Raw genomic sequence first — 27,430 nt, 5'->3', positions numbered from 1 at the left:
AGGATAGTATAGATGTGGTAAGACATCCGCTTAAACTTTTGCACAACAATCCACGAAGTGTCAGTCATGGACCTGTTGCTTCTTTACAAGTGGATCGATGTCAAAAGTATTTTGATATTTTCGTGTGTGTTTTTATTGCTGAGTGAGTATATCAGAAATAAAGCGCCGAAGAACTTTCCTCCTGGACCATGGTCTTTACCGATTATAGGAGACCTTCATCATATTGATTATAGTAAGATTCATCTTCAGTTTGCAAAGGTAAATAAAATGCCAGTTAAATCCAACTAAATGTATTCTTGTGTGAAAACGCAAATTAGCGGTTTGTGACTGCTGCACACGTTAATCTCGTCAAAATTATAGTCATTATGGTTGACTGTGTTTAGAATCATGACGATAATTAAACGATTTTAATTAAAAAATTTATACTTAAAATATGACGAAAAAATAACACTGGAAGTTGAAAAAAGGAAGAAAAAAGAAAAAAGTCCGACCTGGCATATATTTTCGAACCCGAACGGAAACGGCATTGACTTGTGCACAGCCTTCAGCCCCGCAGTCATTCAGAAAAATGAGCCCGATCTCATGAAAGTGCATGTCAATAGTAGTATGAGTTTCTGTTTTTATTTGGCGTGCTTTGAAATTACCATTGGCGTGTATATGATAGCCTATATGATACACACGGTGTTTGAAGTGCATATAATACGCGTATCATATGCACGCTAAAAGTAATTTCATCTTATAGCACGCCAAATACAAACAAACTGATTTGGCCGCTGCTCCATTATTTTCATTTATTTATTATTATTACTTTATATTATTGCCTGCTTGAAGTTATTTCTGAGTTCGGCTTTCAATTACGACCAGTGTATTTGTATTTGTATTTGCTAGTGTTTTCTGTAACCTCATTACCGGCGAAGGGCTGCACACACACACACACACACACACACACACACACACACACACACACACACACACACACACACACACACACAAACAAACAAACAAACATAAAGCCCCAAGAACAAGCAGCGTAAAGAAATGACTTTTCCAGATGGATTGTATAGCTAAAAGAAGGATTTTGGTTACAAACGTTTGTTCTACGTGCGTTTCTCAACAATGCACTTGATATGAATGCGTACGCGCTGAAGTGCTGAAATGTCAATCACCACTGTAACCTCAATAGACCTTTATCACACTTCCTCTTTCCAGTAAGTAAAGCAGTGTGAGTGTATCGCTATTTCCGGTCCCATAAGATAACTGCAGAACCGCAGAACCATACGTCGTGCCAGTCTGAGGACGGAAGTGGGCATTGCTCCATTTGGAGCTTTTTAAAGTTTAAAACCATGTTAATGTCAAACATTTTATTTAAACGATCTAACTGAAATGATAGATATATAGATAGATACTCGCATTGTGTTAATAGCTTACACAACACACAAACACATAAAAGTTATATATATAGCCTGTGTGTGTGTATTAAAACCCCTTTGTAACCTTTTAAATATTTCAAAAGGTCATCAAATTGTTTTATGTCTTAAATGATTAACTGAATATAAATTGAACACAAAGCTTAAACACTAAAAATGATGAACATTTAATAATTTGTTATAAAATGTATATTTTACTCAAGAATTTCAGAATGAACCATTGTTTTTCATAATATATAATACACTTTACACGGTTGTACACTATATTGCATGAATTAAGCAAATTCAGATCCATCAAACCCAAAAACAAAACACAAAAGTTATTTATTTAATTTATTTATAAATATACTTTTCCCCCTAAGTAGCAAAAGCATTATATAGCTACTAGCTGTGCTTTGCTCTAAAAAAAAAAACTACAAAATCAAACCAAAGATGGTAAATTGAACAGCAGGTACATGATGAAAAATTAAATCTTTAAAAAAAAAAAAAAAAAAAAAAAAAAAAATCTCCATAAAAATGCAATTAATTACAAGACTCTTTTTGTCCAGACACTCATTAAGAAAAATGTCTGTATCATCCTTAATTTGGAAGCAAATCACTAAAGGATCTTTGGCCAGTTGTCTGTTGGCTTTTCCCTGGTCTTCCTCTTTCAATATCAGAAAGCACGGCTCTTCCACTAAACCCTTGAAGACTTTTGGTTGTTGTGCAGCGCAGAGGTCTCCTGTGATCTGTGGCTCCTTCATGAGAGAAGGGTACAAACAAATGGGATGAATTGCTAGAAGTGTATTTAACAATACTTATGTTGTAGTCAGGATGCAGCACAGCATGAATAATAAAGTTCTGTTTTTCTCACGTTTATATATTGAAGACATAAATCATACCCTGTCACTAATGAAATTAATCAATTATGTTGATGTATATTTGTATATTTACATGCTTTTGACAGTCCCAGAAACACTGTACATTGTATATAAATAGAAAATTCAGCATTGGAAAGAAAAACAACAACAAATGCTGACAGAAAATGCATCAATTGTAGTGCAGAAGATACTGTTTAATTCTTTTATATGAAATGTCCATTCAGGATAAACTTGATAGTGAAGTTGACTATATGTAATGAGGATGTGCAATGCCTGAGCATTTATGTAAACATATTGTGTGCTAATAATAATATATAGAAAACGAAACAATATCCATACGGATAAACAAACTGCTTGGCCCGATGGAAAAGTGGCTCCACCAGTCATGTACGTTCTGTATCATTCTGTATCGTCTTGGGAAACTCGAAGGCTCATACGTTTTCGCCCTTCTTAATTCCAAAATACAGCGCAAAACAAGATTGGGAGAGAGTAAGCCGTTAAATGTGCTCGCGCCTGATTTCTGTTGATATGCGCACTTCATTGCTGTTCATACTGGTTAAATGAAAAGAAACTAGGTATGATGACGTGTGGCCTGGGGGATAAGTATGGAGGCAAAGCCTTCGCAGCCCCACAGTTACACATAACTACAGCATTGCTGACGGGCTGAGAGGAGGCCATTCAGTCATGCCGAGAGGACCCGGGCGTGTAATGCCGGGACGTCCAAGTTATAAAACCTGACATGTGGATGGCGAGGACCAGCCGGCCACCTCACAGATGTCCTTAATAGAGACACCACTAGACCATGCCCACAAAGAGGCTATTTTTCTAGTGGAGTGGGCTCGTACTCCTATGGGGCAATTTATGCCCATAGACGAGTAACAAAAAGCGATAGCGTCGACAATCCAACACAAGAGCCTCTGCTCTGCTTTGTGACTGGAAGCCCCGTGTGGCCACCAAAGCATACTAAGAGCTGGTCTGACTACCGGAAGGGTGCGGAACGCTCTATGTACGTCCTCAGTGTCCTCACAGGACAGAGTAAACTCAACTCACGCTCGTCCTCAGAGGGAGGTAGCGCCGTGAGAGTGATAACCTGTGCTCTGAATGGAGTCGAGAGCACTTTAGGTACACTGTTAGACTTTTTATTGTATTTTTGCGGTAACTTACTGGCAGCACTATTGCCAGTAAGTTACTGTAACTGCCCCTTTACAGTAGCTTAACTGTAAATGTGTTTTACAGTATGATGCCCTTACCGTAATTTCATTTTACAGTATGATGCCCTTACCACAATTTCATTTTACAGTATGATGCCCTTACCGCAATTTCATTTTACAGTAAGATGCCCTTACCATAACTTATTTTTACAGTATAATAATATTACAGTAATTTTACTGTAATTTATTTTAGTTTTATTTTACATGTATGCTACAGAATTTAATAAATTCCAAATAAGTGACTTGAGTCCATGTATATCAATATATTTTTTTATTCACTGTTACAATCAATTTCATCCATTTTATTTATTATGATGCAACATAAAAAAAGAGACCTGGATTCATAACAAATCAAAGCAGAGATCATGACAATGCACAATAAAAAGCATGAACAAAACCTCCCAGTTGGTCTTGGCTGGTCTCCATACTGGTAAACAACTGATGGCAGATCTGAAACAAAACAAGAAAATGTGTGAGAAATGGTCATGAGTTTATTTAATCTAAATTTGTTCATGAAGAGAGGAGGTAACAACTTGTGCAACAGCAGTTATTCCCAGTAGTGTACTATTTGAATAGTATAGCTTTAAAATCCATTCCTCTAAAACTAAAAAAAAAAAAAAAAAAAATGTAATAAAGGCATCATAAAAATAATAAATCGAGTTGATTAGACCACTCAGTGGATTATTTTTAAGATGCCTTTATGACATCTTTTTTTTATCTTTCAAGTTTCAGAGGAATGGATTTGGGATGAATGGAAAGAAACCTCTTAGGTTTCATAAAAAATGTGCTCCTCAAAATCAAAATCAAAAATCATGTATGCACAAAGATATCACATTTAGCTTTAGTCGTATGATTATTCAAGGCTCGACATTAAAGTCCCTGTAAAGTCATTTTAATACTTTAAAATGTTTTGAGCTTTTCACACCACAGAAAAATGTGTTATTAACCACCCAGCCAAATTTGAATTATTAAAAAAATCTGCAAGTAAATGAAATAAGTTATCAAAATCTCGAAAAAATAGGCAGCGCTCTCTGCTCTCAAACGCTGGGGGCGTGTCTGCTGTCGGCGCTGAAACCACACCCACTCGCGAGAGCTGCCGTCTCGACTAACTTGTCTAATTAGTCAAACATACTGATGCATATAAACAAAAGAAGCACGTTAGAGGGTTGCACATTTTAGTAGAGTTACTGTGGACTACCTACTAATTATAACATACACAAACTCGGTAACTTATACTCATTGGTGGGCACGTACTGCCGGACTGTTGTCGAGTCGACAAATGACGGTGCCGCGGGCCGGGACGGGAGAGACTCTGTCCAACCCCATATATCATCGGTTATCGTCGGGACGGTAAGAAGGCCGAGGCGGGAGGGGGGGGCGAGGTCTGTTCAGTCACATTCACCAAAAACAGCGGATTATCTGTGAATCCCAGCTGTCTGATGAAAGTTCTCCTTCATATCATCGTTTTAGGAAATTTAAATAAGGAGACCGAGCATATTGTATATTTTAACAACCATGTAATATGCATTTGCGTGACGAAGGCATTACTAGCTAAATGTACAAAGGGCTGTATAACTAATGATACTCGAGATTGAGCGAGTGAACCGCTGTAGAGTTAGAGGCGGCACCACGCTCGGTGCGTCATCGACAGTTATATAGTGTTAGGGGCGGGGCTATGCTCGGGGGACGATGTGCGTCATTAGACCCCCGTTTTAGCTCCGCCCAAAAAATCCTGAGCAGAGACTTGGTGAAAAACTGTTTAACGCTCTAACTTCACAATTAAGCATTACTCAATTCACAGACTTTGTAATGTGTTTCAGCAATACATTTGTAACATTTATAAAGTGTTTAGAAAGAATTCTCAGAATTGACTTTACAGGTATGTCCCTTATGAAGGATTCTAAAGTGATCGTTCTACACCGGATAATTTTACAAACTTTCATCAGACAGCTGTGATTCACAGATAATCCGCTGTTTTTGGTGAATGTGACTGAACAGACCTCGTCCCCCCCTCCTGCCTAGGCCTTCTTACCGTGCCGACGATAACCGATGATATATGGGGTTGGACAGAGTCTCTCCCGTCCCGGCCTTCATCCTCCCGTCTCGCGGGCCGCGGCACCGTCATTTGTCGACTCGACAACAGTCCGGCAGTACGTGCCCACCAATGAGTGAAAGTTACCGAGTTTGCGTATGTTATAATTAGTAGGTAGTCCACAGTAACTCTACTAAAATGTGCAACCCTCTAACGTGATTCTTTTGTTTATATGCATCAGTATGTTTGACTCATTAGACAAGTAAGTTGAGACGGCAGCTCTCGCGAGTGGGTGTGGTTTCAGCGCCGACAGCAGACACGCCCCCAGCGTTTGAGAGCAGAGAGCGCTGCCTATTTTTTCGAGATTTTGATAACTTATTTCATTTACTTGCAGATTTTTTTAATCATTCAAATTTGGCTGGGTGGTTAATAACACATTTTTCTGTGGTGTGAAAAGCTCAAAACACATATTTTAAAATGACTTTACAGGGACTGGCCCGGGGCCAGTTTTAACGACGCACGGGACAGTAGACGGAACGGTCACTTGCCCAATCGGGCCAGTGCTGTAGGGTGTGCGATATATATTATCTATGACATCGTAATTGTTGACTTAACGATGTGAAATTATATGTATGTCCCTCACTTTAGAAAAAACAAACAAAAACACACCCATTGAGTGCATGCATGAACTATGTGACGTAATCTAAGACTGGTGCATGTGCTGCATATTATAGTGTACGCTTTCACTGTGTGATTTAGTCTATTAAAAAGCCTTTAGAATGCCCCCAGAATTCAAGATAAGGGGAAAAAATGCGCCTGTACATCTTTATATTTATATAATTAAATATAGGTAACCAATATTACACAGAGCACCATTTTTCTCCTAATATCAGCATGATTACAAACGTAATATTGATTTTATACGGCGTACAATTTAATGAACAAGTACTTAATAACAAGCGACTTACATTTTAGTCACCAAATCGCCTGTCTCACTCTATTTCAACAATGAAAATAGTTCCAAACAAAGTCCACAGCATTGTTTTGTGTCTCTTGAGCAACGCTTCCCGAATTAATCAGCTGTTTGAATTAATTGAATCTCAATGACTCGCTCATTAACACTGATTTGCTGCCACCTACTGGTGGATGTAATTTCACATTTAAAGTGTCTTCATTTTTTAAATAATTTCAAATAACGTTTAACGTTTTATATTTAATGTTGAACAATGTCTTTAGTACCTTTCTGGACTTCAAAAGGTGCAATGATGTTGCTGCCTATGAGTGGTTCAGAAACCCTCAGATTTCATCAATATTATCCTAATTTGTCTTCCGAAGATATCGCCGGCTAAAAAGTAATTAGTAATTTGAGTAGTTTTTGAGAAGAGTAATTTGTACTTTTACTCAAGTACTTTTTGACACCAGTACTAGTACTTACTTGTAATTGAGTATTATTTCAGCAATGTAAAAGTACTGAGTGTGTATTGCATCAAGGGCTTGTCCTGAAGAATCTGAGCACCAAACGCTAGAGATTACGTCTCATCTGGTAACAAGAGTAAACATAATTTTAAGAGCACTAATGATATCTTTACCCCCTGATATTGCATTGGTGATATAATTCAAACATATTAGAGGCATAGAGTATGAGGAATGAGTAAGCTGGCCAAATTTCTGTCGAAACTAACTTACATACTTACAAGTTGTCGACCCCCGAACCACAGTCAGCATTTATAAGTAAAAAGTATTTAAGTAAAAAATAAAAAAATACATACATGTGTACAGACAAATAAATAAATACCTTTGAGTGGAACAGTATGGCGTCTGTCTCACTAGCAAACATAACTACAAACAGACAAAGAGAAATACAATAAAATAGATTAATGACCATGATATCCTGTTATCATAACTGTTAAAGGGATAGTTCACCCAAAAATGAAAATTTTATGTTTATCTGCTTACCCCCAGCGCTTCCAAGATGTAGATGACTTTGTTTCTTCAGTAGAACACAAATGATGATTTTTAACTGTTGCAGTCTGTCAGTGGTATAAAGCTTGTGAATGGTCACACAATCTGTAAGAGTAAAAAAACATGCATAGACAAATCCAAATTAAACCCTGCGGCTCGTGACGACACATTGATGTCCTAAGACACGAAACGATCGGTTTACAGATTGTGTTCCCATTGACATGCATTATAAGACTGACAGACGGCAACGGTTGGAGTTAAAAATCATCATTTGTGTCCTACTGAAGAAACAAAGTCACCTACATCTTGGATGCCCTGGGGGTAAGCAGATAAACATCAAATTTTCATTTTTGGGTTAACTATCCCTTTAAATAAATGATTACAACTACAAGCATTATAACATTATACTTGTCACCTATGTTACCTCGTTTAACTGATTATTTAGCCTACAGGCCTTTCAAGGACAATCTCACTGAAACAACCCAGGGTTAATGATTTTAAAATGTGAGACTTCGTTTTTTAAAAACATGTAAAAATCTTACAAACCCACAACTTTTCAACAGTAGTGTACTGAATGATTGAGGTTTTGCTTACTATAGTCATCTGGTTCATGGTTTTTGACAGGAGGTCACTCAGCTCTGGGGTGCAGGAGGCCATCAGCATGGAAGGATCTAGGAACAAAACATGCAATTTGTCACAGAGCCAACAATATTTACTACAGGTTTATTACAAGGAACCAAGCTAGAGCAGAGGTGGAAAGAATACACAGTATTAAAATATATATATTACTTAAGATAACAAAATTTATATTTTTAGATTTAGAATTCAGTACTGTGCATGTAGTGTCACTTACGTTTGGATGTCAAAGACTTCTTAACTAATACATTAAAAATATATAATTTTGCAAAAGAAAATTGTAGATGCATGGTGATGTAGGTTAGATATATTGTGAAATAAATGCATTTTAAAGTATTTAATGAGTTTTCTCAGTTCACCTGTGTTTCCTCCTCCTCTGTCAGCTTCTCCTTTGTTGTAGAGGGGGTTTTCTGTCTCCCCTGAAATTGCAGAATATTATTTATCCATATTTGTTTACCAATAGAGATCAAAACATGTTTGAAATTCAGTTTCAGTTAATTTTCGCGCTCCATGTAACTGACGTCACCGATTAACGGTACAGCAACCTTTAGGTTAAATAAATTTGTTTACTATCATCCATTAACAATTTGCCAGCAAAACCTTTACAAAACTATTATAACATCTTATCTACACATAAATATGCGATTAAAAGCCCAAACTTTTATTAAACAGGGGCTCAAAATATAGTTAGTTAGCCAACCGCTTCTGACGGTTGAGATCATGGTTGAGATGCTAACGGACTTTTTCGAAGACACTAAATAATTTCTTTGAAGTAAATATTCAACAGAAGTGTGTCAATTACACGTAAGAAAGGTATCAGGAACAGTTATATATATTATTTGTGTGATTTTATGGACTAAACTTACCTAAAAATCAGTGAAAACAACAGCGAGACGGAGTCTTGATGCTTGACTTTTCCTCGTTTCCATGGTAACTCAGATCCGCTCCAGTGTTTGCTATCTTATAGTCTCGCGTAATCTCGCGATATCTCTTCAAACCGCAAAAAAATGAAAATGAGCATATAATTTCTATTTTCTGACATATTGACGTAGCCTACCAACAAACTGACGCAGAAGTGGCAAAATAGGCATAATAGGGCACATTTTATTTCATATACATTATTATTACTACAGTATATGGTTGGCAGCAACTAATACTTTCTTGTTAAACACTTTTTAGGCACTTTATTTAACTTTTCAAATGTTTTCTTAATTTTTATTAAATATAAATGCCTTTCTGATTGGTGATGGGAAAAGGGATAAGAGCAAGTTTGGCCTAAGGTGGAATCGAACCCGGGTTGATCACATTAAAAACAATTTTCACATACCACACACTCTACAGCCTACACCACTACAGACATTAGAATATAATGTCTTTTTAGTATTTAACTGAAAACATTTGAAGGCTAAATTACGACCTATGTACAATAAATTGGACATATGTTGGTATTTTAAGCATGAAATGGGGTAAATTCCCTGTTTGGGTTGACACATGACAACTTACCAGCGTAAAAACTATATAAGTTTACACTCATTTTCTTCACTCCCCTGCCACTGAGAGGCCTCCATCTTGTTTGAATTATTTTTCTGAAAGCGCCAAGCTGGTCACGTGATCGGCTGCTACCATTCTGATTGGAGGATCTCAAAAAAATTCATTTACAGTAGCACTACTGCATTTGAGTAAACAGTAAAGTACTGTAAATTCACATATACAGTAAGTTACTGTAAATATCATAAAAAATACCCATAATGCATTGCATATTACAGTAGTTAACCGTAAATAACATATATGGTATTTTACTGGGATTTTTTGCGGTAAGTAACTGTAAAATTACAGCAAAGTCTAACAGTGTACGTAGCCATGCCTGGGATTCAGGACGACCTTCGAGTCAGTAAGCCCAAATTCGAGGCATGCAGGGCTCATGGAGAGGGCCTGCAGATCACCTACACGCTTTAGCGATGCTAGAGCAAGTAGCAGAGCGGCCTTAAGCGAGAGGGGCCGAAGGTCAGCTTACCGCAGCGGTTCGAAGGGTGGGTCTTTGAGCACTCTGAAGACTGTGGAGAGGTCCCATACAGGGACGGTACGAGAACAAGGGGGATTCAACCTCCTAGAGCCTCTCAAGAAATGGATGACTAAGCCGTTTTTCCCCACTAACTGGCCAGCGATGGGAGCATGAAACGCTACAATCGCTGCTACGTAGACCTTGAGCGTGGAGGGTGGGCCAGATGCCCTTGGAGAAATGACAATATTGAAGATATGTCACACTCAGCCGGATCTTCGTTGCAGGTTTCGCACCAGTCGACAAAGACCAACCACTTTTGGGCGTAGAGGTGTCTAGTAGACAGAGCTCTAGCCTGAGAAATGGTGTTCAGTACATCCTCAGGGAGGTTGACAGGCTCCCATCGAGGGACCAGAGGTGCACTGTAAAAAAATCACGTGAAAAGACGGTAATTTTCTGGCAGCATGGGCGCCAGAAAAATACCATAAAATAACGGAAAATAACTTATTTTAAGACATTTAATAAGACATTTATTTTCCGTCTTTTTACGGGATTTTTTTTATTGTAAAGAACTCATGCTGAAGTAATGCAGGGTTTATAATGTAATGTATCATTAGCACAACACAGTTGTTAGATTCAAATGACGTCAGTCCATTTCATAATGCACACAAAACAATCAACAAATATCCATTATCAGATAGATTTTGTTTTAGCTTTCTTTACTACTGCACACCATCACAGCAGCCAGAAAAAAAAATATAAGAGGAGTGAAGAGGCCAACTAATGGAACAGCTATTCACCATTATGGTGACTTGAAATGAAACACATTAGAGTTAAACCTCTGCTAATTCTCAATAACAACCTTTGTTGATGTCTAACATAAAGTCAATCTGGTTAGTAATAAGTGAAGCTGGGGATGCTGTTTGCAGTGGCGTAAATTATGATAGTTTCTTCCTTACATTTGCTATAATACAATATGCCATTAGTCCCGAGAGTATGTACATTAGTTAAATATGAGGATCCGCAATTCATATCAGGTTGTCCTGATGGACTAGTGGCAGCGTTTAACGTGTAAGAGGTTCTGGGTTCGAACCCAGCCATGTATATATTTTTTTCTCATTAAAACCAAAGATGTTCATTAAGATTGTATATCAAGAGCAGGGATACGTTTATGTGTAGCTATTTTGTTTTGTGATTTCAACCTAACAAATAGAGAGTCTCTGCAACAGAGCGATAGATTGAAGCGCTCGTCCGTGTGAACACCAAGAGAACACTGTTGAGCCTCTGATAGCAGCGACAACGAGCACTCAACAAGATTTCAAAAACAACACATTCTAGCGCCAGATCGCCTATTAACTCAAACTGATAATCAACTAGAGCTGTTTCTTTTGTATTACATATCCGTGCCGTGCCGCGAGAGGTTTCAAAAAGTGGTCCGGACAATATCGACCCTTTCAAAAAGTGGTAGGGACATGTCCCACCCGTCCCACCCGCGAATTACGCCTATGGCTGTTTGTGGAGTTGTTTAATCACAGTGTTTAATTTTCTTCTGTTGAGAAAATTACCCCTGCTGCCAGGAAATTACCTTTTTTTTCTTTTTTTACGGGATATTTTTATTTAACTTTTAATAAAATACAGTTTATAACCATAATTTTACATTAAAAAGCTAAATAAAATACAAAAGATTTTATGTAAAATTATGGTTATAACTGTATTTTATTTAAAAAAAAAAAAAATCCCGTAAAAAAACGGTTATTTTCTGGCAGCAGGGGCGCCAGAAAAATACTGTAAAATGACGGAAAATAAATGTCTTATTAAATGTCTTAAAATAACCGTTATTTTCTGTTATTTTATGGTAAAATAGGGCGCCAGAAAAATACCTGAAATTAACGGAAAATAAATGTCTTATTAAATGTCTTAAAATAACGGTTATTTTCCATTATTTTACGGTATTTTTCTGGCGCCCCTGCTCCCAGAAAATTACCGTTTTTTTACGGGATTTTCTTACTTAATTTTTAATAAAATACTGTTTATAACCATAATTTTACATTAAAAAGTTAAAGAAAATACACAAAATTTTATGTAAAATTATGGTTATAAACTGTATTTTATTAAAAATTTTAAAAGACAAAATCCCTTATAAAAAACGGTTATTTTCTGTCAGCAGCGGCGCCAGAAAAATACCTTAAATTAACAGAAAAAATATGTCTTATTAAATGTCTTAAAATAACGGTTATTTTCCATTATTTTATGGTATTTTTCTGGCGCCCCTGCTCGCAGAAAATTACCGTTTTTTTACGGGATTTTCTTACTTAATTTTTAATAAAATACAGTTTATAACCATAATTTTACATTAAAATGTTAAAGAAAATACAGAAGATTTTATGTAAAATTATGGTTATAAACTGTATTTTATTAAAAATGTTAAAAAACAAAATCCCTTATAAAAAACGGTTATATAGCGCCCCTGCTGCCAGAAAATTACCGTTTTTTTGCAGGATTTTCTTACTTAATTTTTAATAAAATATAGTTTATAACCATAATTTTACATTATGTAAAATTATGGTTATAAACTGTTCTTTATTAAAAATTAAATAGTTTATAACCATAATTTTACATTAAAAAGCTAAAGAAAATACAGATTTTATGTAAAATTATGGTTATAAACTGTATTTTATTAAAAATTTTAAAAGACAAAATCCCTTATAAAAAACGGTTATTTTCTGTCAGCAGCGGCGCCAGAAAAATACCTTAAATTAACAGAAAAAATATGTCTTATTAAATGTCTTAAAATAACGGTTATTTTCCATTATTTTATGGTATTTTTCTGGCGCCCCTGCTCCCAGAAAATTACCGTTTTTTTACGGGATTTTCTTATTTAATTTTTAATAAAATACAGTTTATAACCATAATTTTACATTAAAATGTTAAAGAAAATACAGAAGATTTTATGTAAAATTATGGTTATAAACTGTATTTTATTAAAAATGTTAAAAAACAAAATCCCTTATAAAAAACGGTTATATAGCGCCCCTGCTGCCAGAAAATTACCGTTTTTTTGCAGGATTTTCTTACTTAATTTTTAATAAAATATAGTTTATAACCATAATTTTACATTATGTAAAATTATGGTTATAAACTGTTCTTTATTAAAAATTAAATAGTTTATAACCATAATTTTACATTAAAAAGCTAAAGAAAATACAGATTTTATGTAAAATTATGGTTATAAACTGTATTTTATTAAAAATTTTAAAAGACAAAATCCCGTATAAAAAAAAACGGTTATTTTCTGTCAGCAGCGGCGCCAGAAAAATACCTTAAATTAACAGAAAAAATATGTCTTATTAAATGTCTTAAAATAACGGTTATTTTCCATTATTTTATGGTATTTTTCTGGCGCCCCTGCTCCCAGAAAATTACCATTTTTTTACGGGATTTTCTTACTTAATTTTTAATAAAATACAGTTTATAACCATAATTTTACGTTAAAAAGTTAAAGAAAATACAGAAGATTTTATGTAAAATTATGGTTATAAACTGTATTTTATTAAAAATGTTAAAAAACAAGAACATCTGTATATGTATGAAAGAAACATTGTCAAACTGGTTTCACACTCAGTGTGGCTGAAGTCAGTTCTTGTGTTTCTGCTCATCTCTTCTCTTTTCTGGTCTTGTTTCTCTGTCCTTCAGTGATTCTGGTAATCAGGTGTTCATCAGTGTCTGAATTCACTCAATTCTTTTCATTCACTCTGTCAAGTGTAATATATTAGTGAACTAATGTAGGGAATAGTGAATGAGGGTATAGGGCGTGATTTAGAACATAGCCTCTGAGTGTCGACTTTGAGGAACGTTAACTCGCAGTATATTGCTGTAGGCTATTTTCTCAAAAATGACAAATATTACCCAAAATCCATTTTTTTCTACATTATATTTCTGTTTTAATGGAATCTGGTTTGTTACTGTCAGAATTTGTTCGTATTTTTACAGTAAGGTTTAACAGTGCAGGCTGGTAATGTTAAACAGTCCAGTTAAACCTAGCTAAACTAGATAGCCAGGGTTTAAATGAATAATCTTAAACTTATAAACATGTCTGAATTTATGAATGTTTAGATTTTTTTTTTTCCAGAATGTTGGAAAATGTGCCTAAAGTTTGGTCTATTATAGTTATTCACATGTTTGCAGAATTTCAACAGTTATCTTTAATTAATGTTATTTTCATGACAAAAATTACTTGTCAGTGTAGTCAGGGCTAAATAGGCTAATTACAAACAATTGAAACCTACAGCTATTTCTAAGATATGTTGACTTTCAAATGATATTTTACAGTTTGCAGAAAAATATGGCAAGATCTTCAGCCTTAGAATTCTTGGACAAAGAATTGTTGTGTTGGATGGATATAAACTAGTGAAGGAGGTCTACACACAACAAGGTGATAACCTTGCTGATCGACCCACATTAGCTTTAGTAAATGAGATCATTGGAGACAGAGGTCAGTTTAATATCACAATGTTAAATAGGTGGTTTAACATTTCACCATAGATTGTCAGTGATCTATTAACTGTAAAGGGTCTGTTTTGTGAACAGGTTTAGTTGCTGCCAGTGGCTATAAATGGAAGCATCAGAGGAGATTTGCACTCTCAACTCTTCGAAACTTCGGATTGGGAAAGAAAAGTTTAGAGCCATGCATCAGTCTTGAGTGTTGCTTTCTGAATGGAGCCATTGCAAATGAACAAGGTATTTAACTGAAAATAATTGACAATTGCATTTTAAAATGGTAAGCAAAGCAGTGTGATTTACAACAACCACTGTTCCAGGTCGACCATTTGACCCGCGATTACTGCTGAACAACGCTGTCTCAAATGTGATCTGTGTCCTTTTGTTTGGTAATCGATTTGAGTACAGTGACCATGAATTCCAGTATCTGTTGAAGAACATCAATGAGGCTTTATATCTGGAAGGAGGCATCTGTGCTCAAGTAAACATATTCTCATTTTAACAAGTTAACTTTGCTTTCTTTCACTGCTCATCAACTTTTTGTTTTGATTTCTTTAGCTTTATAACATGTTCCCATGGCTCATGCGGCAACTGCCTGGGCCGCACAAGAAAATTATTGCCCTGTGGAAAGAAGTGATTGGCTTTGTTCGAGAGAAGGTGAATGCACACAGACTGGATTATGATCCATCAAATCCAAGAGACTACATTGACTGCTTCCTGGCTGAGATGGAAAAAGTAAGACCTTTTCTGAGGGGGGTGTCAGTAAGTGAGCTGGTACTGGAATGCTCTGGTAATATTAACGTATAGCTATTGAATTTAATGCCTCTCATTCCAGCCACTGGGTTTGATTTGGAGAACTTGTTCATCTGTACTCTGGATCTGTTTGTAGCGGGAACTGAAACCACCTCCACCACTCTGTACTGGGGTCTTCTCTACATGATAAAATATCCTGAGATACAGGGTGAGAGCTTATGTGAGGAATGGCATTCATATGCAAATAAAAAGTAATATACTCACACTCTGAATTTTGTCTTGGATTATCTCTACTTCTTTCATCTTCAGCCAAAGTTCAGGAGGAGATTGATCGTGTTGTGGGAGGGTCACGGCTGCCATCTTTTTCAGACAAGGACAACATGCCCTTCACTAATGCCGTCATTCATGAGATACAGAGGATTGGAAATATTATCCCAATAAATGTGGTCCGGGCTACTGTGGAAGATACTCAGATAGGAAAATACTCTATCCCAAAGGTGAGCCAAGTGATGTTTCAAGCACTATAAGAATATGAACTTAAAGTCCCCCTGTGGTAAAAGACAAGTTTTAATATTGTTTATATGACTATGTGGTGTTTTTAATATGCTTGTGCAAATAAACCATGTGCAAATTCATAAGTCAGCACCATTGCTGAGTATTTTTTCTTTAAAACTGCAGTGATCAAAAGACGTTTAAAAAAAACGGGGTTTGAAATAGCTGCACAGTAAAATCCACAGAGTTACATCAACTCTGCTCAGATAACATTTGGTCCCTATCTGAATAGTGTTAAAATAACACTGAAGCAGAGTTAAAGTTAATGAGATAATTAATCTATTAATTCAGGGATGATTGAACATTAATGATGAACACCTGCTGTTAACAAGCAGAATAACTGAAGAAAAGAGAAACACAAGAACTACAAGTGACTTCAGCCAAAACCATTTAATTGAAATCAACTGAAGGTAAAAGACATTAAATCTCTCAAGATATGATTTACTTATTACTAACCATATTGACTTTATTTCTGTCACATGTCTAAATTTCTTATTGAGAATTAACAAAGGTTTAAATGTTGGTGTTTTATTGGTCAATTAATTATGATTATGAATCACAAAGAGGTCCCGTTCTTTTTGGTTTCTTGACTGAGATTCAGCTATCAAAAATTGCAACAAAAACAAAAAAATTCCATTAAACAAATGCCACCATAATACTTCACTGCTAAAAATGAGCGGCTATTACAGCTCAGGCTTATACAAGAAAATATAGCATACAATCCTCAACAGTGGTGACAATAATTATTCATACCTCAGTGCATGATGGGAGTTTTGTCCTATGGTGATACCCAGCATGCACTGTAGCATGAAGCATCTTATTTTTATCTCCATTGTTGAGATTCATATGCTGATTCTTGATGTCTGTGTGTGTCTAAGTGATGCAGTAGTTTAATTTTTTTTATGCATGGTTTTAAAATTAAACAGTATATCTGTTTGCTGCTGCACTTTCTTCTCATGCTGTAGTTTCACAGGGTTGTTAATGCAAAACCAAAATGTACAAATGACTAAACATATGATCAGTTGCTTTGGATACAATCAGGCCATTTCACAATGACTATATCAACATATAAGCACTGACTTCATAGCAACATATACATTGTTGCAGAGAAAAATCTAACATAGAAAGGATCTGCTCCGTTAGTCTTTTGATTCGGCAACGCACAAGTGTTTGCTGTGAAACACTATTGCAATTGTTCAAACACAAATTATTCTAAAAACATAAAAAGGTCAAGAGCCCAACTAAAACAAACCCTGACCACCACGATGGTGGCATAATTTATTGACCAATAAAACACCAACATTTAAACCTCTGTTAATTCTCAATAAGAAATTATTTAGACATGTGACAGAAATAAAGTCAATATGGTTAGTAATAAGTAAATCATATCTTGAGAGATTTAATGTCTTTTACCTTCAGTTGATTTCAATTAAATGGTTTTGGCTGAAGTCACTTGTAGTTCTTGTGTTTCTCTTTTCTTCAGTTATTCTGCTTGTTAACAGCAGGTGTTCATCATTAATGTTCAATCATCCCTTAATTAACCCTTTAACACGTACGATCACACCGGTGTGATCAGTCTTGGCTGGCCCCAGGAGCGTACGATCACACCGGTGTGATTAGAACGTTCAGTGCATCGCGTGATCAACTGCCAAATTCAAATGTGCGTGCGCGCTTTGGCTGGCACTAAACCAGAGACGGACGCGCGCAGCGCTTTTCATATATTACATATATGCAGTGTTTTCAACCAAATAATGTTTATTGTAGATTTCAGACATTTAAATCCACACGAGTACTAACAAAACAATATATTTAGAGTTTGTAAAATACACAATGATGTCTATAGAAGCGGAAATAACAACCCTTTCCATTATAATTAGACGACACGTTTTATTCATATCAGATACACATTGTGAAAGTAACTTTAAAGCTTACTCTATTCTTCCCCAGTTCACCGACTCACTTACTTTCATGTATTTCGGGAGAAGTGAATAAATTCACGGGTTGTAAATCCAACAGATCCGATTCTCTGTGCGGCGCAAACTAACATGGCGGCGCCCATCGCGCATATGGCTCAACTACATGATCGTTATAAAGGTGTTTAAACTGCAAAACACATCCACTTGCACATATTTGTCAATCGGAATATTAGATTTTTCATGCTATAGTCAACAAATTTGTGAATATTTTGAATAACAAAGGAAAAATTAAATGAAAGCAGATTATCATTCATACAGTGCTGCGGTGTGTCACATAACAAGCGATGACGCGTCACCATGGAAACCATAAAGTGATACGTTCTAAATAACGGTCGCTTCAAAAAACTCACGCTGGGGGGTCAGCCAGAATATTTAAAACTTACGTGCGAAAGGGTTAATAGATTAATTATCCCATTAACTTTAACTCTGCTTCAGTGTTATTTTAACACTATTCAGAGAGGGACCAAATGTTATCTGAGCATAGTTGATTTAACTCTGTGGATTTTAATGTGTGGTGTTTTTGATGTGACAATCTACCTTGTAACCAATCGCATCAACGGGCCGGCAGGCTTTAGCATATCATTAACTAAGACTGCTCTGAAGCGGTGTCAAGAGAAGCAAGGTTATCCTGGTATATTTTTCTGTTGATATGAAAAATCAGGTAAATTTATTAATATAGTGGGTATATGATGTATATTACAATGTTATGATGAACTATATGCCTTTCTCCACCGGTGTTCTGACTGAGTTCAAAGCGTCTCTTAGGATATGCTGATTTTTAGAAGGCAGCTGTCTGACTCTGACATGGTGAACAGGAACATGGTTTGTGTAGCATTAGAAACACATTATTAGCTGGTTGATAATATAGTCAAGCAAAAGGCTAATTAAAATAAATTACAGTTTTGTGTAAAAAAAACGATACCATTGTGCAGAGTTTACCTCAGTAAGTTGACCGTGTGGATCTCTAAGCTTGTGTGAGTGAGTGGAGGCAGGGATAATTAGCATATTTATAGATTTGCAAAAAAACATATAAATATGTCATTTTAGTGATCAAAGATGACTTTTAAGGGATAAAATTATTGACTAAAGGGGGACTTTAAGCAAAACCTATTAGTTTAAGCACAGTAATGCCAAGTTTACAATGCAGGATTTTAAGCTCGATTTAAGCCCAATTTGTAAATTAATGAGCTCGCCGACAAGTCGGGCTGTGATCGGAGAAAAAACAGCAAGTGATCGGTGCTCGCCAAACTTTATGTGTAAAATACTCAATAACGCATCACTGACACTTTGCAGACGCCAGTCAAAATGTTTTCTGAAAACACCTGCAGTTGCTGATGAAGAAGCAACTCAACAAAAGTCAAGAAGGGTCAAGAGCTCAACTAAAGCAAATGCTCATCTCCATGATGCTGACCTCAAACGAAACATTTTCAACATCTAAACCTCTGTTAATTCTCAGTAAGAGCTTCTGTAGACGTGTGACAGAAATAATGTCAGTCTGGTTAGTAATAAGTGAAGCTGGTAAAGCTGTTTGTGGAGTTGTTTAATCAGATCTTCAGAGATTTAATGTCTTTTATCTTCAGTTCATCTAAGGCTGTGGATGAAGAAAGTTGTAGTTTGTGTTCTTATTTCTCTTTCTTTCAGTGTTTGTTCACAGCAGGTGTTTGAATGATTAAAAGAATGTTTCAGGAACATCATACTAACCTTTAAATAACATTCGACTAACATTAAGGGAACTGGACAATTTCATGTTCTTGGAATGTTATAATTTTAAATCAAAATTGAGTTGAAAGAACGTTTGAGGAACATCATACATTATAAAAACGTTCCTCTAACGTCAAGAAAACTTGACGTTTTTTATGTTCCCAGAACAAAATTCTGTTACCTGAGTCGATCCTTTCCGTGTTCTGACCGGTATCTAAGTCTCAATCAAACGCAAGCCCATTCATTCAAATGATTAATAATGGAAATTAACAAGCACTTCCATTTCAGAGTCCCTGTTATCAGATCTGCTGAAGATGTTGCTGTTCAGCAGAGGTGTAAAGTCCAGGGGTCAGAAAGTAAAAGTCCTGCCATATTTTTATTCCACCCACTGAAGCGGTGTTAAAGTTAATGAGATAATTAAATGATAAATTTAGTGATGATTGACCATTATTGAAGACACTTGATGATAACAAGCAGAATCACCAAAGGAGAAAATCACAATTTTAAAGTCACCATCGTGGAGATGAGTGTTTGCTTTAGTTGGGCTCTTGACTTTTTAATAATAGATTTTGTTTGGGCTGCTGTAACTGAGATATTACATCCAGACAAGCAAAGTTAAAAGATGATCAGGTGTTGTTGGTTATGTTTTCACATAATCATTATTTGATCTGAATCACTGAACTCATTTAGAGCCCAATATATGAGTTAAATTGACATTGAATACAGCAACAAAAAAAAAATCAGCTTTTTCAATTTAGTCCAAAGGATTTCTCAAAAGTTCTTCTGATATATAAAACAAAAAAATGTTTTTTAAGCACACACAGACATCAAGAATGAGCCTGTGAATCTCAACGACGGTGACAAGCAACATATTCTGATAAACAGATCAACTCTGAACATTAGAAAACAAGCTACTAAAAGGTAAAAAATAGTGAGAATAAAGGAAATTACTAAGACAATTCAGCTCATAATTTATTCATGCAGCAATGCATGATGGGAGCCATGGATGAATTTTGGTTGGTGGCTCCCAAAATGCACTGCAACATGCTTTATGATGGTCACCACTGTTGAGATTCACAGGCTGATTCTTGATGTCTGTGTGTGCCTAAAATTATTTTTTTTTCTTTTTTTTAAATCAGAACAACTTTTGAGAGATCCTTCAGATTATATTGATGAAGTTGATCTTCTGCTGTAGAATCACAGTGCTGCTGTAATCAATAATGTAAATCTAGAGATTGGGCTCTAAATGAGTTCAGTGATTCAGATCAAATAACGATTATGTGAAAACATAACCAACACCACCTGTTCATCTCTTAACTTTGCTTGTCTGGTTGGTTTTAATGCAGCTAAAACTGCCCAAACAAAATCTAACATTAAAAAGTCAAGAGTCAAGAGCTCAACTAAAACAAACCCTGACCTCGATGATGGTAACTTAAAAATTGTGATTTTCTCCTTTGGTGATTCTGCTTGTTATCATTAGGTGTCTTCAATAATGGTCAATCGTCACTCAATTAAACACTTATTTATCTCATTAATGCTTCAGTGGGTGGAATAAAAATATGGCAGGACTTTTACTCTCTGACCCCTGGACTTCCCACCTCTGCTGCTTGTGGCCCAGATCTGGCAAACAGAAGCGGCCCACACAATGACCGTAATTCATTGCAGCATGTGGGCCAGATCATCTTGCCACATGTGCCAGATCTGGGCCGACGCAATGTTGCTTTGTGGGTCATTACCCTACGGTCAAAGAAATGTAAAGATACATAAATGTAAAAATAAAGAAATGTGGAAATGAACAAATATGGAAATAAATAAAAATCGAAATTAATAAATGTATAAATAAATAAAATAAAAAATAAATGTGGAAAAAAAAAATATATATATATACATAAATAAGGAAATAAATGTATAAATAATTATTTATTTATTTTTTGCTTTTCTATGTATATTTATTTATTTATATTTTTATTTATTTATTTTTGCTTTTTTAAATTTCTTTGTATATTTATTTATGTATTCATTTAATTTTTAATTTTGGCAAACTTGGGATTCCATACACGTGTCGTGACGCAACAGCCAATTAAATATACACTGATGTCTATGGTAGCAGCAATAACAATCCATTCAAATATAATTTGCCGACGTTTATTCATATCAGATACACATTGTGTAAGCAACTATAAAGCTCACTCACTCTGTTGTTCTCCCAGTTCACTGGCCACATATATTTCAGGACAAATGGATGAATTCACGTTATATTTTAAGATCAAGGTCATTATATAGGCTTTTAAATGACAAAACACTCACTTGCACATATTTGAGAATCGGAATATCAGATGACATGGTGAGAAAAGCAATAGGCCCACATCTGTCATACAGTGTGTATAATTTTACTCTTGTTAAGCCTCTTGTGGTTCTGCAGGGCACAATAGTGACTGGCAGTTTGACATCAGTGCTGTTTGATGAGTCAGAGTGGGAGACACCTCATTCTTTTAATCCAGGTCACTTCCTGGATGCTGAGGGCAATTTCAGGAAGAGAGATGCCTTTTTACCTTTTTCTCTAGGTATTGGCAAACTGTGTTTCCATGAAAGTAATCCAAATATGTACACTGACAATGCTGTACAAGCCCCCCATAAAAAGACACCCATTATGATTACCCGTCATTTTTTCTGATTTTCAGGAAAGAGAGTGTGTCTTGGGGAGCAGCTGGCACGGATGGAGCTGTTCCTGTTTTTCTCCACTCTGCTGCAGCGCTTCACTTTATTTTCACCAGCGGGTGTGGAGCCCAACTTGGATTTTAAACTGGGGGTCACTCAATGTCCCCAACCATATGAACTGTGTGCAGTGCAACGCTAAGCCAAGCAACATACATGATGTTGTTTTTTTGGATTAGGATTTTTATGCTACTTCCTGTCCTGAGTGCCATGTTGTAGTTCTTTGTAGTTTTTTCCTGTTGATTAGTCTTCCCAGGTGAATCTCGTCAGGTGTTGTCATTTCAAAACTACTGTAATTACGACATAGCGTGAATGCAGCATATGATTTAATTAAATAAATGTGATCAAGTAATTAATAATTGTCATGTCTTGTTTTGGTCTTGTTCATACTTCAGGTTCATGTTTTCAATGCTATGTTTTGCCATGTGCTCCCTGTTGTCATGTGTTTCCTCATGTTGTCCTCATGTGATCATGTCATGTGCTTCATTGTTCTCATGTGTTATGTTGTCATTAGGCATGTTCAAGATGCATCAGTGCTGCGCAAACCGATCAAAGTACCACGAGAGCGTTTAGCATACGGCTCCTTATGCTTTTGTATCACTCTTGTGGTACTTTGATGTCATTCGCTGATCGGTCTGCGCAGCGCTGATGCATCTTGAACAAGCCTAATGGTTGATTTAGTCATGTGGTTTCTCAGTTCTGTTCTGTCTATAAGCTTGTTTGACTTCATGCAGCACTGCACAGACAGATTGTGGCTGACTTGAAGCAGTGCATGCCGGTAAGATATTTTGTCTGACTTGAGACAGCGCTGACACCATGTGACTGTGACGTATGACTTCAAAGTACCGCAAAAGTGATTTGAGAGCAGCCGTCTGAGTCAGCCAGTGCAGTTTCTCAAGAGCAGCTGCACAAGCTCTGATGACGACACAGCTGTTTTACGATTGGCCGAATTCACCACATGACAACGATCACGTGTGTTTCGTGTTTATTCTGAAACCTTCAGTTCCACTAATGCTCACAAATCTGTATTTTTATAACAGCTCTTTTCATGTTGTTATATAGTGTCATGTTTATCAAAATAAAACTGATAAAAAACATAGACCCCACTAGTATTTAAAGAGAATAGGCTTATATTGAACTTTATTCTTGTAAAAACAGATGCTGTAAGCAGTAGCCTACATTAAAGGTGCTACAGAGGATCTTTTCGTCGACTGAGAAACCAAAGACTGTTACTGAGTTTTTGAAATGAGCGCATGCGTAAGAACAACCCCCCTCCTTCACAGCTCATTTCGAGGGAACGCCTCCCAAAACTCGTGCACGAGTATTGGAACGCGAGTGTTTACCACCGGCATTCGCTGTGTCGTGTTAGTGGATTCATTATGTCGGACTCACCGCAGGTAACTCATAATCTGCAGTTGTTACTCCTGACAAAAAAATTGAATGCAGCGCCTGTGGAGTGTGGAAAGTTACTGGAGTGCGCAGCTGCGCACATCTCACACGTCTTGCACAAGGAACGTCATGGCAGTGATTGACAAGCCAGAGGGCCAATCATCACGTAAACGATTGGCTGATGTTTTTAAGGCCCTACCTCGTGCATAGATTATGTATATTAATATTATTCCTTTCAGTGCACCTAATAAATAGTCTTTTATCAGTTAGTAAAGACAGTTTCAAATAATATTGCAAAAATGTATAAAACAAAACATCCTCTTTAGCACCTTTAAGTATTGAATGAAAATGTCTTTGACATCGGTGTATCAGTCAAACATCGCATATATTTCACTTCAGCTGTGATAAAGTATGCAAACACCACGTGAGCGTCACTACGGGAAGCAGAAAGTGTCCGACTTCACATCTCCATTTTCAGCTCCCCCCCCCACCTGCAAATGGCTACTCTAGCCCTCATGTTTCATTGTTCTTTGTCAAGTATTGTCCCTGTAAACCCCTGTTTGGTGAGTTCTATGTTTCAGCCAACCCAAGCCACGCCAAGTCTTTGTTTGTGTTATGTTTGCTCATGTTTAGATTCATGATAAATAAAGTGCACTTGGGTTCTTCTTCAAGACTTGCCTTCAGTAGAATTATTACAGAATTCCTTGACCGACCATGAACTCAGCAGTCACTCTATTTTGCCTTTGTCAAGAATAATCCAGATAAGATGGATCTAGCAGATCAGCTCATTAGTCCTCATCAAGCAAGATGTTCCATCGAGAATTATGTCAAAAATTATCTATGTTTTACAGATCATGTACCCTGGGACGAGACTTATTTAAAATGGAGCTTTCAATATAGATTGGATGATGAATTCGCTGAGTTAATGCTCTCAGTTGAGCACCCCTCAACGCTATGCCAGCAAATTGACTATTTTAAGTGGATCAAGTTTCACGGTGAGTAAGACTGAGGCGTACTCCAAGCCAGAGACTGTTCACGTAATGTCTGTTAAGCCAGCGACTCTTCAGATCATGCTTGCCAAGCCTGAGTCTGTTCACGTCATGCCTGCCAAGCCTGAGTCTGTTATAGTCATGCCTGCCAAGCCTGAGTCTGTTATAGCCATGCCTGCAAAGCCAGAGTCTGCTCACATCATGTCTGCCAAGCCAGAGGCTGTTCACGTAATGTCTGCCAAGTCTGAGTCTGTTCACATCATGCCTGCATCGTAAGGATGTGTCTTCGGACAAGATGGCTGCCATGTCTCAGCCCTCGGAAAAGATGGTTGCCATGCCTGAGGCCTCAGACAAGATGGCTGCCTCGTCTTAGCCCTTGGACAAGATGGCTGCCTCGTCTTAGCCCTGAGGGCAATATGGCTGCCACACCTGAGCCCTCAGCCAAGATGGCTGCCACGCCTGAGCCTTCAGGCAAGATGGCTGCCACGCCTGAGCCCTCAGCCAAGATGGCCGCAACGCCAAAGCCTTGCCATGCCTCGTCATGCATGCTGCATCGCAGAGCTAGTGCAAAACAAGCATTTATGGATAAAAAGTATACTTTTAATTTTTTTAGAAAATGACTGATCATTTCTCTAGACAAGACCCTTATTCCTCGGCTGGGATCGTGCAGAGCCATTTGAAGCTGCAATTTGGACCTTCAACCCGAGTACCCCACTGATTTTACTCAGAGTCTGATCTCTTGAAGAAATTATTTAGATTTAACAATTTCTTATTATAATAGCCTTAGATACAAAACTTAATTGTTTATATATATATATATATATATATATATATATATATATATATATATATATGTATATATATATTTTTTTTTTATTTTTTTTTTATTCAAAGCATGTCACAGATGCTTGGTGGAGATATTTGAGCCAGAGGAGCTGAGAGGAGTTCTGGTGGGCAATGAGGAATATGACTGGGACATCCTCAGACAGGTCCATGTTATGTCAAAACATGTCATAGTTACTCTTGACATTTTGAACAAGTAAATACTGACTACATATATCCTTTGATCATTTGAACACCACATACATTATGAAGGATCATTTTATGCTGCGCATCCAACCATCATCTCATTCTGGGAGATGTTTGATGAACTGACACCAAATGAGAAGAAGGCCTTTCTATGTAAGTTCACTAGTGATTCTATGTGATTTTGTCTTAGTAATTAGTGAAATTTACAATTGCCTAAATGAGATCTAATTTAGTGCTTTCAAATAAACCTTTCCCCTGTTTTCCTCTCTCAAGTGTTCTTAACAGGGTTTGAGAAAGTGCCCATTCTGGGTATTAGTGCGGTGAAGATGAAAGTAAGACCCCTGTTCAGCTTTACTCACACTCTAAAAAGAAATGTTTAAAAAATGACACAATTTGTGTCAATATTGCGTGTGCGTGCGTGTGTGTGTAAAAACCTCTTTCTTTTAGGCACACACAGACATCAAGAATCAGCCTGTGAATCTCAACAACGGTGACAAGCAACATATTCTGATCAACAGATCAATTCTGAACATTAAAAAAAACAAAAACAAACGCCGATCTCCATGATGTTAACTTAAAAAATGTGATTTTCTTTGGTGATTCTGCTTGTTAACATCAGATCACCTTCCTGACACATTTACTGTGTTAAAATCATCACACAATGAATGTGTCAAAATTAACACAACACGTTTTGTCCCAAAACACAAACACTGATGTGTAAGAATTTAACACAGTTTGGGTCAGTTTTAACACATCCTTTCTAAGAGTGCAGGACCATCTCCAAGAAGCCCTCACCTGCCATGCTCTGTTAGATCATCCTGTCTATCAGAACAAGAAAACACTCAGGGCAAAAGTAATTGAAGCCATCAACCACAAGAGGGGGTTCTGGGAAGAGTGAGACAGATGCTGAATTTCTGAGATAATCTGTGTCACAGATCTAATAATGTGATACTTGGGTAAACCCAGCCTGATCTGCCAGCGATTTGATTTCGCCCGGCAACTCAGTCTGGAAACCCGTACATTCATTTCTACTGCTTCTGTTACACTTTATTTGTATTTGTATTTATTTATTGAAATTAATAATTGAAAATAAATCATATAGTGCTCTTGACTTGCAGCATATAGATCAGATTCGCCTCATCTTCGGCGAACCGCCTGTACTGTAATGAACAGAGTTAATAACTGTGCTAGATTTAAGGGCGGATTTTAAGCAAATGTGAAGCGCGTTAAGTGCGGAAGCTCAAGCTGGTTGCCGTGGTAACGAACAATGCCCGCTAAAGAAAACATCTGCATCTTTACTGTTAAATATTGTATTACAAGCAAGAGCTAAAAACTTAACAATGTTTTGTATATTTTTTATATTTTTTTTGTATATTTTCGCTTGGTAGTATTTTTATCTTTCATATATTGGGTTGACTCAGGGATGACGCGTTTATGTAGGCCAACCCGGCAGTTAGCGGCGCACGGGTTCCCTCGATCGAAAGCCTATGCATTTTTCCCATAGACTTTTGGAAAATCGCAGAAAATAACCCACTGAGCAAATTATGTCCAGAAGACATCTTTTTGAGGTCTTGGCTCAGGTTGAAAAGACGTCCACTGAGGGGCCAGAATGAAAGTTTTTATGACGTCTTTTTTTGACGTCTTCTGAACATCCGATATAGATGAACACGCAGAATCACCAAAGGAGAAAATCACAATTTTT

The 27,430-nt window shown here is 36.7% G+C and overlaps 1 protein-coding gene and 1 long non-coding RNA gene across 2 annotated transcripts; one reads left to right on the top strand and one right to left on the bottom strand.

The window, feature by feature from the left end:
* Nucleotides 1-22,677, top strand: LOC125271930 (cytochrome P450 2J4-like). The gene is made up of 9 exons (XM_048196294.1): nt 1-258; nt 14,457-14,619; nt 14,715-14,864; nt 14,945-15,105; nt 15,183-15,359; nt 15,432-15,585; nt 15,687-15,874; nt 22,029-22,170; nt 22,288-22,677. The coding sequence occupies exons 1-9, from the start codon at nt 67-69 to the stop codon at nt 22,461-22,463; spliced, it is 1,503 nt and encodes a 500-aa protein (XP_048052251.1). The 5' UTR covers nt 1-66; the 3' UTR covers nt 22,464-22,677.
* LOC125271931 lies at nt 3,753-9,086 on the bottom strand. Its single transcript, XR_007185738.1, has 5 exons — nt 8,995-9,086; nt 8,488-8,547; nt 8,087-8,163; nt 7,326-7,369; nt 3,753-3,948 (listed from the first exon to the last, which is right to left on the bottom strand). It is a non-coding gene; the product is annotated as an uncharacterized LOC125271931 (long non-coding RNA).
* Nucleotides 22,678-27,430: the final 4,753 nt, after the last annotated feature.

Source organism: Megalobrama amblycephala, linkage group LG7, assembly GCF_018812025.1.
Source record: "Megalobrama amblycephala isolate DHTTF-2021 linkage group LG7, ASM1881202v1, whole genome shotgun sequence".
Classification (NCBI taxonomy): Eukaryota; Metazoa; Chordata; class Actinopteri; order Cypriniformes; family Xenocyprididae; genus Megalobrama; species Megalobrama amblycephala.
Note: the sequence above shows the minus strand (reverse complement) of the source record. Positions and strands in the feature narration are given on the sequence as shown.